We start from the raw sequence: 17,940 nt of genomic DNA, 5'->3' as shown, positions 1-17,940 counted from the left end.
GCAAAATCTCTGGAGAAGGTATGGGAAGAAATTACTTGAGGTTTCTTGTGAATTTTTGCTATGGTTTGATCACAAATACCATGCAAATATCCTTCATCAGTGTGTTTTGGCAATTCTTCCAAGGAGTGAAGAGGATTACAGGAAAAAAGAAAATGAGGTTGATTTTACACTAGAAAAATGCAGTTGGGAATTCTGTAACTTTCTAGCAAATATTCTACCTCATCCTTGTGTCCAATATCCAGTATTATAAAATCTTTATAAAAACCAAAAATGCAAACTTCCAAATAGAATCAAAACTTTATCCTTCGCAACAATTTTGACAGTAACCAAAATTTAATTCCATCATTTGTTCTAGTATTGTAATAATTAAGGTGACTTGGAGTCTAGGAGATTGAAATAGAGCATAGCCTAAAGTAGAAAAGGGAGATTTTCTGCTCACTGGCAGGACACAAGTGCTGCTTGGCCTCAGGAAGTATAGCTAGAAATGTAACGTCAGGACTTGCCATCTTGTCTCTGCCTTTTCTCTGTATGTCTGCTTCATTCTCTCTCCTCATAAATCTTCTTATTCTACGTAGGATTTATCCATTACTTCATACTACATCGTATAGCTGCAGCCACTTGGAAAAAATAAATCTGCCCTGATGCTCTCTTTGGAACCAAGTCCTAAAATCACAGGGAAGGAGTTGACTGAACTCAGTTAGATTCATTGACTTCCAATGAATCAATCAATGGTTTGACCAGGAGAACGGAGGCTAAGATTGCTTTGCTGCAGGTGCAGATTAATCCACTGTAGCTAGGGGAGGAGGATCATGCAACAACCTGGCAGCTGCCTGGGGTACCATAAGGTTTGGCAATAGGGACAATGGGGAGCCATCCCATGCAGAGGAGAATGTTGTGGTGCTGGGCAGAAAAACCATACATTACTAGTATCTATGGCAACACCAGGGAAAAACACACTATATCCATGGTGGTTATACCTAGTTCATAAAAGGCTAGACTCTAGCCCACTTAAGTGACTCTAGATATTGAGATATGTTACTAATAACATAGCTATACCACATGAAGAAAAATCCTGATACAGCAAATAGATTTAAATGATTGAGTACTGTTTTCTTCATGAAACCCTTTTTGAATGCTCATCTGAGCCCTTCCAAACTCCTGCAAGCATTTATGATCACCACTACACAGTTTAGCACATAATTGTTCTACAATTGCTTGAATACTAGGTCAAAGCTCCTAGTTCAACTGTAGGTATTCTATCTTATGTTTCCTTTTACTGGAAGACTTCTGTACTAAGATGAGTGTTAAGGATGTAATTTATTCCACATTCATTCTACAAATGACTCTTGAGTGCCTACTAATTTCTAAGCAATACATTCGATGCTCAGGATGCAAAGATGATCAAAGATGATCCTCAAAGAGAGCACATGATTTGATGTCTTTTGTCCCCATCACACTTGACATAGAAATCTAGTATGGCCAAATTTGATCTAACAAGTGAATTGCCTCTCCAAACACCAGTAGTGTATCTAGATGTTGTTCAGTTTGCCTATCCAGAAAAATCAGAATTTTCCTTCCTTTTAAGCCGAAAGGCTATTAATGCAAATCCAATTGAATTTGCATTTGATTACATTTCTGATGGAAACATTCATATGCAAATGAAAATTCATGCAAAGATAGCCAGATAATTCAAATACTTGCTGAAATATCAAGATAAAATTAGGATGATGTTAAATGTACATCCATCTATGTTTACTAGATTACACTAAGGATTTTCAAGTGGGACAATGTTCTTGAAAAACTGAAATAAATCGTGTCTTAAACATTTGACAATGTTCAAGTAGGTCTGGATTTAGAAAGTTGCTATTACCATACTTTCTGCTGCCAGGGGGCTGAAAAAGAAGTCAGCCCCTGGTCAAATCAGTCAAGTTTTTCAAAAGAGGTTCATCTTGGACCCAGTCTCTGCAAGCCAGCACTCTCCTTTTAGATTCTCAAATGCTCCATTGTCTTTCCAGTCACCAATGCTCTACCCCAGCTTCTAAAGTTAGTTAGCATCATGCTTCTCAATGAAGGCTTTCCTGACCTTCCAGATTGCATTGGGTCCTTGTCAGTTCCCCTCTCCCCGCCTCGTTATTTCCATGATACCACCTGTACAGCTTTCTTTCATTACATTTGTTTCAGTTTGTAATGTTATATCTGTCTTTGAGGCAATATCAGTTGTATTAATCGCTCTCATGGCTTCCAGAAGAATGAGGCTGGATCTCTCTCTTGCTTCTCAAAACAAGACATGATGCTTATCACCTACCAAGCATCCAGTAAATACTTGTTGATTAGTGGAAGGTTCCACTTTCTATTCTTCTCATCTATAATCCACAAGTTCCTAACAGTGAAAGTCAAAAATATAAATAACAATGGACTGGCTCGCTAGAACAGCACCCTGTCACAAATTGCCAGGGAGAGTTAGAATGGCAAGTACTATGATATCTTTTATGAGAGAAGGTGAGATGAAGAATATAGTGGAATCGAGGTTAACTGTTCTCAAAAACTGTGAAGGTAGGGCTCCGCCATTAATTGTACTAGCAAAGGACCTTTTTTCACTTACTAATGGTAGAGAATAATGTAGCAGTGGCCACTCTCCCAACACTGTCTTATGCATCAAAATTTTAACTTTGGATATTTAAGCCACAACGTATTTTAGAAACATATCTAGTGGCTTCAAATGTATAGTCCTGTGCCATGTGTTGCTTAAATTGACTTACAACTATTATTCATGTCCCAAGAAGAGTGTCAGAACTACAAAAGCTACAAATCATATCAAAATCACACAGCAGTGTAGCCAGTTTCTTAACTCCCGTCTGTTACTTTTTATTTCTATCAGTGGGAGCTTACCTTTATTTTCAGCAGCTTTAAATACTGGGCTAAACGTTGAAATTTTAAGAAAGATGAACTCCCACATTCCGCCAATTTTGAGCCAAGTTCCACTATCATCTCTCTAGGAATATGCGTCCTTTCGCACCTCTCTTGGACTGTGTAGTCCTGGTGGTCTGTGATGTTTGGAGAGTGGAGGGTTAAAAGCCTATATTTAGCAACAGGATGTATACGTGGTTAGGAATGTTAAGTTTAGTGGACTAAAAAAGTAAATATACCTTTCTTAAAGGAAAAAGAAGTTTTATATAGACTATTAAAATAGCTTTGAGCTCATATTATCTCTCATGTTTATGGAGCTTAGAATATAGTTCCGTGTTTTTTTTTTTTCTTTAATTTTCCCTGAAAAACATTTAAACATTTCTTTCATTCTTTGTGAATTATACGGACTAGTATTCCAGGAAGAAGAAAATAAAATATGCCTATTTAACTTAAAGTGTCCTCTCCTTTTTGCATATATGGTAACAATAAACATTCCGTCAATAACTGGTCATCTCCAACATTTCCTCCACATAAGCTAGGAATCGTGATCTTTTTGCAAGTCAACATGTCTTAACTAACAGTGATGTAAGCAGACTCGGGCTTCTAGGTAGAAGGCCCTGAAAAGACATTTTCTTCTCCTTTTTTACCATTTCAGTTAAGAATGCAAATTGCACATCAGACTTTGAGGAATACTTTGCCAAAAGAAAACTGGAGGAACGCGATGGCCATGCAGTCAGCATCGAAGAGTACCTTCAGCGCAGCGACACAGCCATTATTTACCCAGAAGCCCCCGAGGAGCTGTCTCGCCTTGGCACGCCAGAGGCCAATGGGCAGGAAGAAAATGGTGAGGCTGTAATTCATTTTTAGCCACTACGCTGACCTCTGCAGCTGTTACAATTACAAATGCACTACATGCCTGGGTGTTTACCTTAAAATTTGAAGAACAGCTGCAGAGGCATGGAATTTCATGAGCAAAGATTAGAACTGTAATTTTAGGGTATTGTGAAATTTTTTTGTCAGCAAATTTGTGTCATCTGTACATCCAATAAAGAACGAGAACAATTAGAGCCTCTTTCGAAGAGATAAAAATATCTAAATTGATTCCTATCTTTCTGAAATATTTCACTTTTGAGGGGGAAAAAAAACCACCAAAGTTTAGAAGCACTGACCCTAACCTTTGGTCTTCTCTACCGACACCTGAAAAGCCCCTTCACTGGGTGAATTCCTGAGTCATATGTGACTAAAGGTTTACGACCAAGTGTCAGTCACCGAAAGAGAGTTTGCTCATTTATCAGCTGTTTAAGGATCCCCCAGAATGCTCCCGTCGTTAATTAATTTTCCAGCGCCGTGCGAGCCGATTCGGCCCCCGTCCGCCCGGGGCGCGCGGGCCGGCCGCGCCGAGGCCGCGTGGCGATGGCACTCCCGGGGAGCAGATTGCGGTGATTCCTGTCATACCAGCCCGGGCAGCCAGCCCATTAGCTGCCATTGATTTACTGACCTTTTGGCCCGCTTCTCTCCCTCTCGTCTCTCGGCTACAGACCTGCCACCTGGAACTCCAGATGCTTTTGCCCAACTGCTGACCTGCCCCTACTGCGACCGGGGCTACAAGCGCTTGACATCGCTGAAGGAGCACATCAAGTACCGCCACGAGAAGAATGAGGAGAACTTTTCCTGCCCTCTTTGCAGCTACACGTTCGCCTACCGCACCCAGCTCGAGCGGCATATGGTGACGCACAAGCCAGGGACAGATCAGGTGGGGGGTTGGTTTTAAGTGATTTCTTTCTTATAATAACCCCTTAGAGAAACGATATGGCTTTGATTGGCAATCATTATTAATTTTTCATGGCATTTTGAAGATGCAGATCTTTTAATGGTAATAGCTTTAATTGAGGTCTAAATGATTTTTTGATGGTCTCTTCTAATATGATTTAATAGTCTTATGTTCACGATCGAATGAGTGTGTTAATTTCTAATTTAGAAATTTTATTTGCACTTTAACTTGACTTTAGTTTCATTTTTATGTTCCACAAAAAAAGTGAATGAAATTGTAGCATTTTAATTATACATTATTAAACATCTCAGCAATTTTAATTCCATTTTTCACCTAGTTTTACTTAGAATTTTTTTTCATATAGGAGCTAAGTCATAGAAAAAGAAATGTGTACATTTTTTCATCTGTCACATAACATCTTCAATTACTTGGACTATTTTTACAAGCTGCTACTAGTTTATGAAATCTAATTGTTTTAAGGAAAATCAAAAAAGCATATAATGTGTATGTATATCTATATAAAATAAACTGGGTTAATATTAAAAGGTTGGATATGCATTAAAAATGATCCCTTCCTGATATGCCTATTTGTTGCTAAATGTTAAAATTGCTCTGCCTCTGTGGCCTTGCTTGTGTTAAAAATAAAAACTCTATCCTGAAGAGGTAAGCATAGCTTCTTAAACTCTTAAAATGATTGAATTGGATTGATTTACAGTGTCCCTCAATTGTTTAGCAAACTTGCTGTTTCTGTCCTCCTGGGAGAATTGCCTGCAGATTGATACTATGATGTGTTCGGATGGTAACAGAAATGGTGTGCCTTGAGTCCCAGTAACTTACCCTACAGATCTGGAATCACTCTGTAGAAACCCATGACACCGTATCAGGTTTTAAAATTATTAAACAGGATATTCTCTAAAATTCTTCTATTTCTTTCTTATGGGCTTTATTTTCTTCGAATAAGGAAAATGAGAATAAGCAATCATGATCAAGCAATGATGATGATACTAGATTATGGAATTTTATTATTTTAAGAAAACAGCTCCTGTAAATCATTTCATTTATATCTGATTGAACTTGTCACCTGAGTGTTTTTCCAAGTTCAGTTATAAAAACTATGCTTGCATAGTTACACTTACGTAACAGTTTATCTCCCCTTGCTTGTATGCACAAAAACTCTAGGAAAAAAAAAGTGCCTAGATATTTATCTAGCGTAACTGCTTTAAATTTCACATGCAGAAGTGTGATTGTGTTGGCGCATTATGAATGGTAGCTTTGGTGTTGAAAAGTCCCCTCATTTGCTCATGGCATTTACAATTAGTAAATTAAAATGATTGTATCATATTAACAGTGGCACAACTAAAGTTTATAGTAGTCCTCTGAGGGCCGTGGGGGGAGACAAAGCAGCTGTTGCTGTTTGTTTATGCAACTCAGCAACATATGAGCGCTGGTCCCTCAATGGCGCTCGGCGGGCTGGGCTCTGCTTGATCTTTGAAGGTTGCTGCTGTTTGAACAAACCTCCCTGTGTCCCATGTAACACCATCTGTCTCACTAGGAATGTGGGAAGATTCAGCACACCCTAGCAGTTGTCGTACCGTTTCTGTGCTGTCTTTTTGCAAAAGGCTTTTGTGTCATTGCTGCTTGAAAAAGGCTGGCCTCCTACCTTGAGCAGCCAGAGTGGATGACTGTATTTCTTTCTTTCTTTCTTTCTTTTTTTTTTTTTTCAGAATTCTAAGTCACAGTGCTTTTTTTCCCCTTGTTCAAAAAGGTCAGCTGTGTTTGATTATATCTTTGCTGCTTTTAACTTGTCTTTTCAGCAAACTTTTTTTTTTCTTTTTCGTTCCTACTCCCGAGCACACTACTAAAAAGGAAAATGACAAGTCGGTGAAGTCTTCCCTACTGGCCTGTGATAAAACTGCTCAAGCAGCTCTAACCCAAGATGTTGTCTCTTACATTTGATAGTGAATCAAATCTTGTATGCAGCACCTCAGGAAAAGCAGGGTTTATATTTGCTCCTAGCACAGTGAATGGGGCATTTAAACATGCTTATCACGTAGTGAAATATTTGTTGTCAAGGATTTTCCTATTTACGTGTGTGTGTGTGTGTTTTTCCTTCTTTAAAGTTCGTATTGCTTCACTAGAAGATATACTTTTACCTTAATACAGAAAATTTGGTAAAATGAGTTATTTTGTGGGGAGTGTTTTTGAGTAGACTATTGAGGATTTGGGGGATAATATTTATTTTTTTCCTTGACAAAATAGTTGCATTCCAACCAGGAATCTTCAGATTTTAGAATTTGCAGTAAACACAGGGAACCACAAACATCTTTGCAATTATGCTTTCTCATCTCCAACGGCTCAATGAAACATTTTGGAAAAGAGAAGACAGAGATAATTCTAAAGCAAGTGCTGGATGCGCATGTGAAAGCACTTTTTTTTTTATTTGTTCCAATTTTATTGCCAACATTATCACTTTTATTGCAACTCTGAAAGACTGGGCAAATAAATAAACATGCACTCAAACCTTTTGGCCTGTCTGAAAACAGAGGCCTTTTAAAAATATTTGTAACAAATTTCCTTTGTTCCTCCTGCACGAAACTGATGTCAGTCTTTCTCCTTTTATAGCACCAAATGCTGACCCAAGGAGCAGGTAATCGCAAGTTCAAATGCACAGAGTGTGGCAAGGCCTTCAAATATAAACACCACCTGAAAGAACACCTGCGAATTCACAGCGGTGAGTAGCAGAGGGGCTGGTGTTCACACTTGCATTTTGTTTCATTAGGGGCATTTTTAAAAATTGTGTAAAATGCACACAACCGTGTTTGTAGTTCTTTGAAACTACCCATTGTTTTTTTTCATAAGCTTGGTGTGCCCACTGTCTTCATGAGACATATGGTACCACCACTGTCACTGCTACCGTGCTTATATTTACTCCATAGCAATTGCGCGTGCTTTGATTTGTCATAAAATCTAGAGGCTGCCTTTGGGCCTTTTAAAAACTCTTCGACAGATTAAATGGTTTTGACCTGAAGAAACTCAGCTGGCAAATTCTTAAGAATATTCATTTTTGATCCCCAGCCCTGAAAGAGCAAAGGTGAAGAATTTTGGATTAAAACTAATTTTTTTGATAAGTGCTCCTTGATTCCTGAGAGCTGTATATTACAGAACAACATCCTATCACTGAGCTTTCTCCTTTATAACTATTTTGATAGCTCTGCCAAGCATTTTATTACTAAATTGGATGCTATTCAAAGGACTAGTTGGATTGGTAGAATCAATGGAATCTTCACAGAGTTGATTAAAGCCATGGCTACACTTCCCTTTAAATACTGTGGCATCTTTATTGTACTATTGACCACGCATTAATCTGACACTCTGTTTAAATAGGAAGCTGCTGATGGCAAGGCGAGATTTGGGATCTTGGCTGAAAAAGGCACAGATATCCCTCACCTTCCACTGCTAACATCTTGAATTACGTCCTTCCAGGGGAGATAGAGCCCAGAAACAGTTACGGCTGCATAATTCTAACCTAAGCACCTAGAACGTAGAGGTGGCCCATTGTGTTGCTTTCATTTGGTTTCACAGAGTCTTGCCTTGGTCGGCAATTGCAATTGTTACCCAATCAAAGACATGTAATGTTAATTTTAATTGTCATTTTAGGTGAAAAACCATACGAGTGCCCCAACTGCAAGAAACGTTTCTCCCATTCTGGTTCCTACAGTTCACACATCAGCAGCAAGAAATGCATTGGTTTAATCTCTGTAAATGGCCGGATGAGAAATAATATCAAGACGGGCTCCTCCCCTAACTCTGTTTCTTCTTCTCCGACTAATTCCGCCATTACCCAGTTAAGAAACAAATTGGAGAATGGAAAACCACTGAGTATGTCTGAACAAACAGGCTTGCTTAAAATTAAAACAGAACCACTAGACTTCAATGACTATAAAGTTCTCATGGCCACACACGGGTTTAGTGGCACTAGTCCCTTCATGAATGGTGCACTTGGAGCCACCAGCCCTTTAGGAGTCCATTCATCTGCTCAGAGTCCAATGCAGCACTTAGGTGTAGGGATGGAAGCCCCCTTGCTCGGATTTCCCACCATGAATAGCAATTTAAGCGAGGTACAAAAGGTTCTACAGATTGTGGACAACACAGTTTCCAGGCAAAAAATGGACTGCAAGGCCGAAGACATTTCAAAGTTGAAAGGTTATCACATGAAGGATCCATGCTCTCAACCCGAGGAACAAGGAGTTGCTTCTCCTAATATTCCACCTGTGGGTCTTCCAGTAGTGAGTCATAACGGTGCCACTAAAAGTATTATTGACTACACGCTTGAAAAAGTCAATGAAGCCAAAGCTTGCCTCCAGAGCTTGACCACTGACTCGAGGAGACAGATCAGTAACATAAAGAAAGAGAAGCTGCGTACTTTAATAGATCTGGTCACCGATGACAAAATGATGGAGAACCACAACATATCCACTCCCTTCTCATGCCAGTTCTGCAAAGAAAGTTTTCCTGGCCCCATTCCTTTGCATCAGCATGAACGTTACCTTTGTAAGATGAATGAAGAGATCAAGGCAGTCCTGCAACCTCATGAAAACATAGTCCCCAACAAAGCCGGAGTTTTTGTTGATAATAAAGCCCTCCTCTTGTCATCTGTACTTTCTGAGAAAGGAATGACAAGCCCCATCAACCCATACAAGGACCACATGTCTGTACTTAAAGCATACTATGCTATGAACATGGAGCCCAACTCTGATGAACTGCTGAAAATTTCCATTGCTGTGGGCCTTCCTCAGGAATTTGTGAAGGAATGGTTTGAGCAACGAAAAGTCTACCAGTATTCAAATTCCAGGTCACCATCACTGGAAAGGAACTCCAAGCCGTTAGCTCCCAACAGTAACCCTCCCACAAAAGACTCTTTGTTACCCAGGTCTCCCGTGAAACCCATGGACTCAATAACATCGCCGTCAATAGCGGAACTCCACAACAGTGTTACGAATTGTGATCCTCCTCTCAGGCTAACCAAACCTTCCCATTTCGCCAATATTAAACCAGTTGAAAAATTGGACCACTCCAGGAGTAACACTCCTTCTCCCTTAAATCTTTCCTCCACATCTTCTAAAAACTCCCACAGTAGTTCTTACACTCCAAACAGCTTCTCTTCCGAGGAGCTCCAGGCTGAGCCTTTGGACTTGTCATTACCAAAACAAATGAAAGAACCCAAAAGTATTATAGCCACAAAGAACAAAACAAAAGTAGGCAGCATAAATTTAGACCATAACAGTGTTTCTTCGTCATCTGAAAATTCAGATGAGCCTCTGAACTTGACTTTTATTAAGAAGGAGTTTTCAAATTCAAATAATCTGGACAACAAAAGCACTAACCCAGTGTTCGGCATGAACCCATTCAGTGCCAAACCTTTATACACAGCTCTTCCTCCACAAAGCGCATTTCCCCCCGCCACTTTCATGCCACCAGTCCAGACTAGTATCCCTGGGCTCCGACCATACCCAGGACTGGATCAGATGAGCTTCCTACCACATATGGCCTATACTTACCCAACTGGAGCAGCTACTTTTGCTGATATGCAGCAAAGGAGAAAGTACCAGCGGAAACAAGGATTTCAGGTAATGAGACACACCTTTCTGCCCTGAAGAGAGGAGATGACTATCATAGCATGTATGTGCATGGAGGGGGAAAAAAAATCTTAGTGAAAAAACTAGTGCTATATTCTCAGGAGAAATAGAAGAGTGTGTTTTCGCTTGAATCTAAAACTAAGTAACCTAGACAAATAAAGCGGGGAAAACGGGAATATTGTATTATGTAAGCACATTTGCCTTAAAAAAGATAAAGGACTTAATATTTACTTTGGAGATTTCTTTAGATTGGCCCATCTGGTTTTAGGATAATACATTGATAGGGATATTTGGTAAGACTAACATAGATGCTGAAAGTTAACGTTCATAACAGTCACATGCTTTTACAGATGCTCACAATTTGCAATAATGCAGCTATAAATTTGATACATACTTGGTTTTACAGAGACTAGTTTATTTGGAAGAGTATTTTTAAAATATTTTGTGCATTCCATGGGACTTCCTTTGTAGTTTTCAAACTCGTAAGTAATTTATGGGTTTTCAAATACAGTAGCAGGTATGTTTTAACATCATGGAGTGTATTCCCTGTTTGCAAAATAGGAACATAAGTAGCAGTGCCCCTCTGTGACAGCTGTTCCAGTATTCCAATTTACAGTACATCTGCCCTCTTTGTAAATGTATTTAAGCCTATTTAATCTTCCCTAATATTAATTAGTGCAAACGTAGTCTAAGAAAACTGAACTGTGGGCTAGCAAATGGAAATGTATGTTATCATGCAAGTTTGCACTCCTTTGGATCAAGACAAAATAAATATCAAGAAATTTAATAATTTACTGATCCACATTCATTATTGCTCAATGCTGAAGGCTGTTTTAACATAGATAGAACATTGATAAAAAGTATTATTAATATTCCCTATTTCAAATTAGAAAATTAAATATAAAAATATAGCTTGAGGCCTTTAGTTGGTAGACATACATTTAAATAGATTGCATAATAATAACATTTTGTACCTAAATATAAAATTCAATTAAAACGGGGTTTCTACAGCTGCAGATCATTTCTAAAGTCAAGCACACTGGAAAATACACAGAATCTGGTGTTAAATTCTCACTCACAGGTATTTCCTGATAGAAGGAGAAGTAAGAGTTTTAGAGAAATTTATGTCTTTCTCAGCTTCAGAGTTGACCATGTTCTATCCTTGAAAAACAGTTAGTTCTACCACTGAGGGCAGAGAAGGTTTATACTTTCGTTGAAACATGAAACCTCACGTATTGTCCATGGAAAGTAGTAGTTTTAAAAAACTAGATCGTTTCATAGCAAGCCCTTCTGAGGGTCTCCAAATGTCAGGCAACGCGAAGTTGTTTGGTGTAAACATAAAGAGAAGAGACTGTGTTGAACTGTGTGATTATATCACAGGGAGAATTGCTTGATGGAGCACAAGACTACATGTCAGGCCTAGATGACATGACAGACTCCGACTCCTGTCTGTCTCGAAAGAAGATCAAGAAGACAGAGAGTGGCATGTATGCATGTGACTTATGTGACAAGACATTCCAGAAAAGCAGTTCCCTTCTGCGACATAAATACGAACACACAGGTATGAGTGACTTTGACTAGCTAGTTAGAGCTTCCTGGCCTGCTGTACATTTCATAATATTTAATGAGAACACTTGTGCAACATAAGATGCAGCATATGCTGATACCTTCAACAAGGAAGAAATAATGCTTTTGCCTAGCTCGGTAGGACTTTTTTGTTGCCTGTTTATTGGATCATTCATGTGTTTATGAGAGTGCTTGTCTTGTATTTTTCAAGTTCGTCTGTAAAGTGAATTCACAAGTCATGTCAGAGGTGTATTTAAATGGCCAGGGCAGGGAAATGGAGTGGCACAAGCCAGCTACTGGAAAGATCTTCAAATACTTAAGCTGGGATGAACCTATAGATGGAAAAATTTTAATGATAAAAAAATTCAGTCAGTGCCGTATTAGTTTCATCATTGAAGCATCAAGTAAGCCATGATTTGAGGGTGATTCTGTTTAATTTGTATAAATTGGCCATATTTTGAATAAACAAAAAGTGCTAGTGTTGTGAAAGAAAAGACGTAAGTAAAGTAACAGGCCAAATGAGCTACTGAAATGACTGATATTTGGAAGACTAATATGCAGCTTTCTAAATTGAGTTAGTTTCTTTTCAATTTATGCATTCCTCATTAGGAAGAATTGCACAGGGCTGAAAAAGACAGCAGCCTAATACTCCCCTGTAAGGAGACAGAGAGTGGGTTAATTTTTTCAAAAGAAGGGAGCAAAGCCATGAAGTGAAACACAGTCCAGAATCCGATGTCCGCTCCGCGGTGGGGCCGCGCCCGCGCTCCCGCGCTCCCGCCTCCTTAACCACAGAGTAACCCTGCTTCATCCCTGTTCCTAACTAGAAACCTGGTTCGCTGTCCGGCCCTCGGCCCTCGGTGGGAGAGGGAGGAGTGCAGGATCACGGTCAAAATGCCAATGGGGGGGGGGGGGGGAGGGGGGGGGAGTTAGAGGAAAATTCTCATTTGAAACCAGGATGTCCGGTATCAAGCTTTTTAACGTGGAGGAAAAAAATTAGCCTAATATTAATGCCTTTGGGGGAAAAGTGATGAAGAGGCAGAAAAGTAAAAGAAAAAAGATAAGGAAATGTGAATACTTCCTGTCACCTTTTGACTGACTGACTACGTGGCGCCCTTTGTAGTGGCTGAAAACTATCCTTGGGAAGTAGTTGTACGACCATCTTCCCTTACTCCTCGCTGGGCATAAGTGACCGCGGTCAGCCTGAAGGGGTGGGGGGAAGTTGAGCGAGTTCTGCAACACTAAGTGTTGCGGGCATTTGTGAAGAGGACATGGTTGAAAAATAACAGCGCTCTTACTCCAACCAACCCAGTTTTCTTTCTCTTCAATTGTCTTATACTAATTGTTATTATTTCAAAAGTTCAACTAATGAGACTTTAAAGTCAACCTTATTTGAATAGCAGATCCCAGTAGTTTTTATACTTGTGTGATATAAGTCAGTGTTTGAAACATCACAATTTTCCTACGTTTGTCTTTTATCATAGCTATCAATAGATACTTTCTTTAGTGCCAAGTCTTATTTAAGTATTATAAAGATATTTTCATACCTAAACTTACTTTAATATCTTAATCAACCTCAAATATATTTTGTATTTCATTATTCAGCTACAATAGGCACATCACTGAAGGCATCTGTCCCTCTCTGATTGGTTTTATTATATGACCATATGCAAACTCTATCACTTACTACATGGTGAGTGTCAAACTTTTATCTTAGTGAGGGCTGTCATACCTGTTTACTTCTAGTCAATATCTTTATTTCTCATAAACTAGATAGTCCATAAACTTTATAGGTGTATAGATAGTTGAGAGACTCCAAAGTTGACAAATAAAAATATGCATAATCAATTTGAAAAAGACACTGTATTTTAAAAAACAAAGGTAAAATATTCTGGTCCTTTAAAATGTGAGAAGATCGGTTGCCTACTAACATTGCCTAGCAACAAGGTGCTAACCATCCAATGGTTTCTCTAAACGTGTGATTAATTATCCTCCTTTTGGCTTCCCAGCTTGTCAGCTTTCCAGTGTGTTAACTTTTTGGTTTCTTGACCAAACATCTCATGACATTACTACTGTCAGTGTATTTGGTTCCATCAAAGTGAAGTTCTTCATGAATTTTCTATCACTATGATACATGTGGAAATTTAGTTCATTTTCCTTTCCTAATTGGGCCCCACACGTCTTTCGTTTGTTTGTATTAAGCACTAGTAATACTTTGAGAATGTATTAATATGAAAATTATAAGTGAGAACAATCTTTGGGTTGATTGATTCCAAGGTTGGGAAATGAAGTTGAATGGTTATTTGATTAACTGTTGATTACTAACGTGTCATTGATAAAGTGTGTTTTTACATCTGTTTATAATTTAATGTATAGAATCGTTTAAATTAAGAAGGAAATTATGAGGATCTTATTTTTGAGACCCTCTGCTCTTTTACCTCGACCTGTTTAATTTATTTCCTAGGCAGACACCAAGGATGGAATGCTTAATTCTCCTTCCCAGCAGCTCATGGCTTGCTTGCATTTCCTGGAAACTGGGACTAGGGCAGAGGAAGGAAACACTACATAAATGTTGATTTCAATAGGATTAATTGTCACAAACAAGGACTGTGAAATACAAAATCTGAAACTCTGTTAGGCACTGTAAAGAACTCACTTATATTCCACTGAAATTTAAATCTGACATTTATTAAGTACTTTCGCTATTGAGACATTGCATGATAGGTGCTTTTAAACCCACTTTATTCAGAAAAGTAATCCAAATGTTTCTACTGTTGAGTGAAGTCAAAGTTTTAAATAAATTACCAGCCAATTTTGTTTCTCAGTTGTGTGATAATATTTTTCATATCAGAAACCTGTTTATGAGCTTCAGTTTTCATTCTAGCTGTCAGGTAATCATGAACCTTGATATTAGAGGAAAAAAAAAAACTTACCCTGAAAAAGTTTTGACTCATTTCATATCAGTTTGGATGTTTTCTGTCTGAATCTTGTTCATGTGGATACTTAATTCCAAGATATCTTGATTTGAATCAGGTAAACAATCAAACAAGTTAAAAAGAGATAAATGGCCAAGTCAGTTGCTATTTAAATTGAATTTATTAAATGCTTGCCAGTGAAATGCCTGGAGATTAGTAGAATATTTAGTGCAAGGTATAGGTCAGAACTCCCCACCCACTGCTTCCAAATTCTGTCCTTTGCATGACATAATAGCTCAACATTTTATTCTTTTGGATTGTCATTTCATAGTGTAGAATTAATATATTTCAATTTTGAGCATATTATTTATCATCAAGGGAAGTCCCAGAAAATCAATTGCCTGGAACCATCGAATATACTGCAGTTCCGTGGGCATCCCCGAAGCCTTTCTGACAGGCGTTGAACTTGTCCTCAGGAGTGCTCATTCTGTCAGGACACACTGCTCTGTGTTTTGTTCCTTTGGAAAAGAGGGACCCACATCAGCTGTGATGTTCATTCAGACTTATTCGCACAGCTGGTCCGTGTGGTGACCTAACTGCATTCTTGTGCTCTTGAGCTGCGGAGACTCTCATACCTCAGGGAGGTTGCAGGACAGAGCTGCTCATGTACGCTGTAGCAACTGCAGGACCAAGACAGTTCTCATCTGCAGCTTTTCTTCTCTCCATTCAGCCTCATTTCATCCATGTACTCTGCTCCTGATCATGCATCTTGCTTACAACTTGGGAAATTACTGCACATGTATTAGTGGGTACAAATAAAAATAGCTAACATTCATTGAGCCCTTACTACGTGCAATCCTTGTACCAAACACTTTACCTATGTTGTCCCTTTACTCCTTACGCTCAGTCTGCAAGTTAGGTCCCCAAATGATTTCCCTTTTACTGACTAAGACCCTGATCCTCCGAGAGATTAACATGCCTGAGACTGCATAGCTGGTCATAAAAGATGGATTTGAACCCAGGCAATCAGACTCTGTACCATCCTGCCCCTGGGAATGAATTGCCCCTGTCAGAAACATCTCATCCTTGCTCCTAATAGCATTTTTTTAACGGTCCAAGTGCACACAAGAGAGACCAAATTCGTATATAGTGACTTGAGGGTTTCTGGAAGGCAAAACTTCTTTTTCCCAAATGCATTTCTGCTTCCTGTTAAATTACCTTCCCACCCAGTGGTCTTGGCAAATGGAAAAACACGCTGTCTTTCCAAACTCTTGGCACTCTACTGAAATTCTCTTCTCTGTTATCCAGTGTACCTCATCAAAACATCTTTTCCAAAAGTTAAGGAGTAGTTTTTGAGTGGTTTGAATTACACTTTTCTTCTTCAGACTATTGGCTGCCAATAAGCAGGTTACTAGAATCTTCTATATTTCCAGTACAATGAGTGGCCAACAGCAAATACCTTTCCAGTTTCCCTCTTACAGGTAAATAACTTCTTCGTACTCTTAATATTGTGCCTTGCCACATCTTATCCCTTAATTGATATCAGATATTACACTAAGATAAAGACCATTAATGAAATGACATATAGCAGCCTACAGCATTTTCTAAGTAGTAACATTCCCCAGAAACATTCAATAACACTATTAAAGAGATTTGATTACTAATTGAGATTATATGTTGCCATATAACCATATACCTGAAGTGTGTAGAATGTATTCCTAATCTTATAACATGTCACTTAGCAAATGAAAATGGAGTTGAATCTACTCATGCTGGTTTTTAATTTGCTGAGATGCAAGTTTATATGAGGAAATATAAGTATGTAGCTTCCTGTCTGTTATGATAATACACACTGCCCTCCCCCTCCACGACACACTTCTGACTTTAATCCTGGAGCATCAGTCTGATAAGTTGTTTTTTTTCTTTTTTTGGTTTTTTTTTTTTTTTGTCAGTTCTATTTTGGAAATAAACTTTTAAGTATGGCAGCTATGGAAGGTGTTGAAGGCATTCCAGTGCTATTTGTGGCCTGGAATCAACCAGATGTGTTTAGGCTTGGCACCAGTTTCAAGTTCCAAACACTGGTTAGAAACTGCCTGGAATGCCAAAGGAAATACAGCATTCTCTAGCTGAAGAGTATTTTAGCACTCAACAAGTGGCTGACATCTCACGGAAAACTTTAGCGGGAAAACACTGCTTGGGGTTAGTTCAGCCTCCAAGACATCCGTCTTTCTACTTTGTGTTTTCAAATGATTTCTTCTCTAATTTTTATTCTTAGAAGCATATGGCTGATAAGACATTCTTAACATCATCTTTCCTCCATTCCTGCTCCTGCCTGTCTTGGAAATTTGCTCCCATTGGAGCTCTAATGCCCATTTCCAAAGCAACCACTTATGATGTAACAAGCAGAGGGTGTAAGTGGCAGTGCTAACAATGAGGCCATCTTTATTGCTTTTACACAAGTCCTTGCTTTTAAAATGTACAGAAAAGAAATTACCCAAAAACTACGTGCTAAGTCACTAGAACTTTCGTGTTCAATAGGACATTTTTTAAAGTTTTTAATGAGGCATTTAGCAATTAAAAGCTTCCTTTCTGAGATTTTTTTTCCTTTGGTAGCTTCGGAGTTTCTTCTTTATTAAGTGTATTGCACCAAGCAAGAAGCAAGCATTAGTGTGCCAAATTAGGAGATGAAAATGCATCTTCCTCACTCTCCCTGGATGAGACTGAGGTGTGTTGACCTTTCAGCCCTACTCAGCCTGCTGCCTCAGTCTGGACACTGACAGAATTCTTGGAGCGAGCCTTTCCGCGCAGACACTAATCACCCTGTAATCTTGTTCTCTCTCCCAGGAAAAAGACCACATCAGTGTCAGATTTGTAAGAAAGCGTTTAAACACAAGCACCACCTTATCGAGCACTCGAGGCTTCACTCAGGCGAGAAGCCCTATCAGTGTGATAAATGTGGCAAGCGCTTCTCACACTCGGGCTCCTACTCGCAGCACATGAATCACAGGTATTCCTACTGCAAGCGGGAGGCGGAGGAGCGGGAAGCGGCCGAGCGCGAGGCGCGCGAGAAAGGGCACTTGGAACCCACCGAGCTGCTGATGAACCGGGCTTACTTGCAGAGCATTACTCCTCAGGGGTACTCTGACTC

The 17,940-nt window shown here is 39.1% G+C and overlaps 1 protein-coding gene and 1 long non-coding RNA gene across 10 annotated transcripts in view; one reads left to right on the top strand and one right to left on the bottom strand.

The window, feature by feature from the left end:
* Positions 1-17,940, top strand: part of ZEB2 (zinc finger E-box binding homeobox 2) — a 143,260-nt gene that overhangs the window by 107,508 nt on the left and 17,812 nt on the right. For all 8 annotated transcript variants that reach the window (XM_032479400.1, XM_032479404.1, XM_032479402.1 and 5 more), the window contains 6 exons: positions 3,563-3,751; positions 4,446-4,660; positions 7,301-7,409; positions 8,336-10,305; positions 11,695-11,875; positions 17,637-17,940. The exon at positions 17,637-17,940 is cut by the window's right edge. In XM_032479400.1, the coding sequence (XP_032335291.1) occupies positions 3,563-3,751; positions 4,446-4,660; positions 7,301-7,409; positions 8,336-10,305; positions 11,695-11,875; positions 17,637-17,940 (2,968 nt within the window). The remainder of the gene's footprint in view (positions 1-3,562; positions 3,752-4,445; positions 4,661-7,300; positions 7,410-8,335; positions 10,306-11,694; positions 11,876-17,636) is intronic.
* LOC116663611 overlaps positions 1,017-17,940 on the bottom strand; it is a 16,933-nt gene continuing 9 nt past the window's right edge. The window contains exons 1-3 of one of the 2 annotated variants that reach the window (XR_004319835.1): positions 17,939-17,940; positions 11,748-11,750; positions 1,017-2,035 (exon numbers count right to left, since the gene is read on the bottom strand). The exon at positions 17,939-17,940 is cut by the window's right edge and continues 8 nt beyond it. This is a non-coding gene — a long non-coding RNA (uncharacterized LOC116663611). The other variant, XR_004319836.1, reaches the window with a different exon arrangement.

Source organism: Camelus ferus, chromosome 5, assembly GCF_009834535.1.
Source record: "Camelus ferus isolate YT-003-E chromosome 5, BCGSAC_Cfer_1.0, whole genome shotgun sequence".
Lineage (NCBI taxonomy): Eukaryota > Metazoa > Chordata > Mammalia > Artiodactyla > Camelidae > Camelus > Camelus ferus.
The sequence above is the reverse complement of the archived record's forward strand: the minus strand, read 5'-3'. Positions and strand labels throughout refer to the sequence as shown.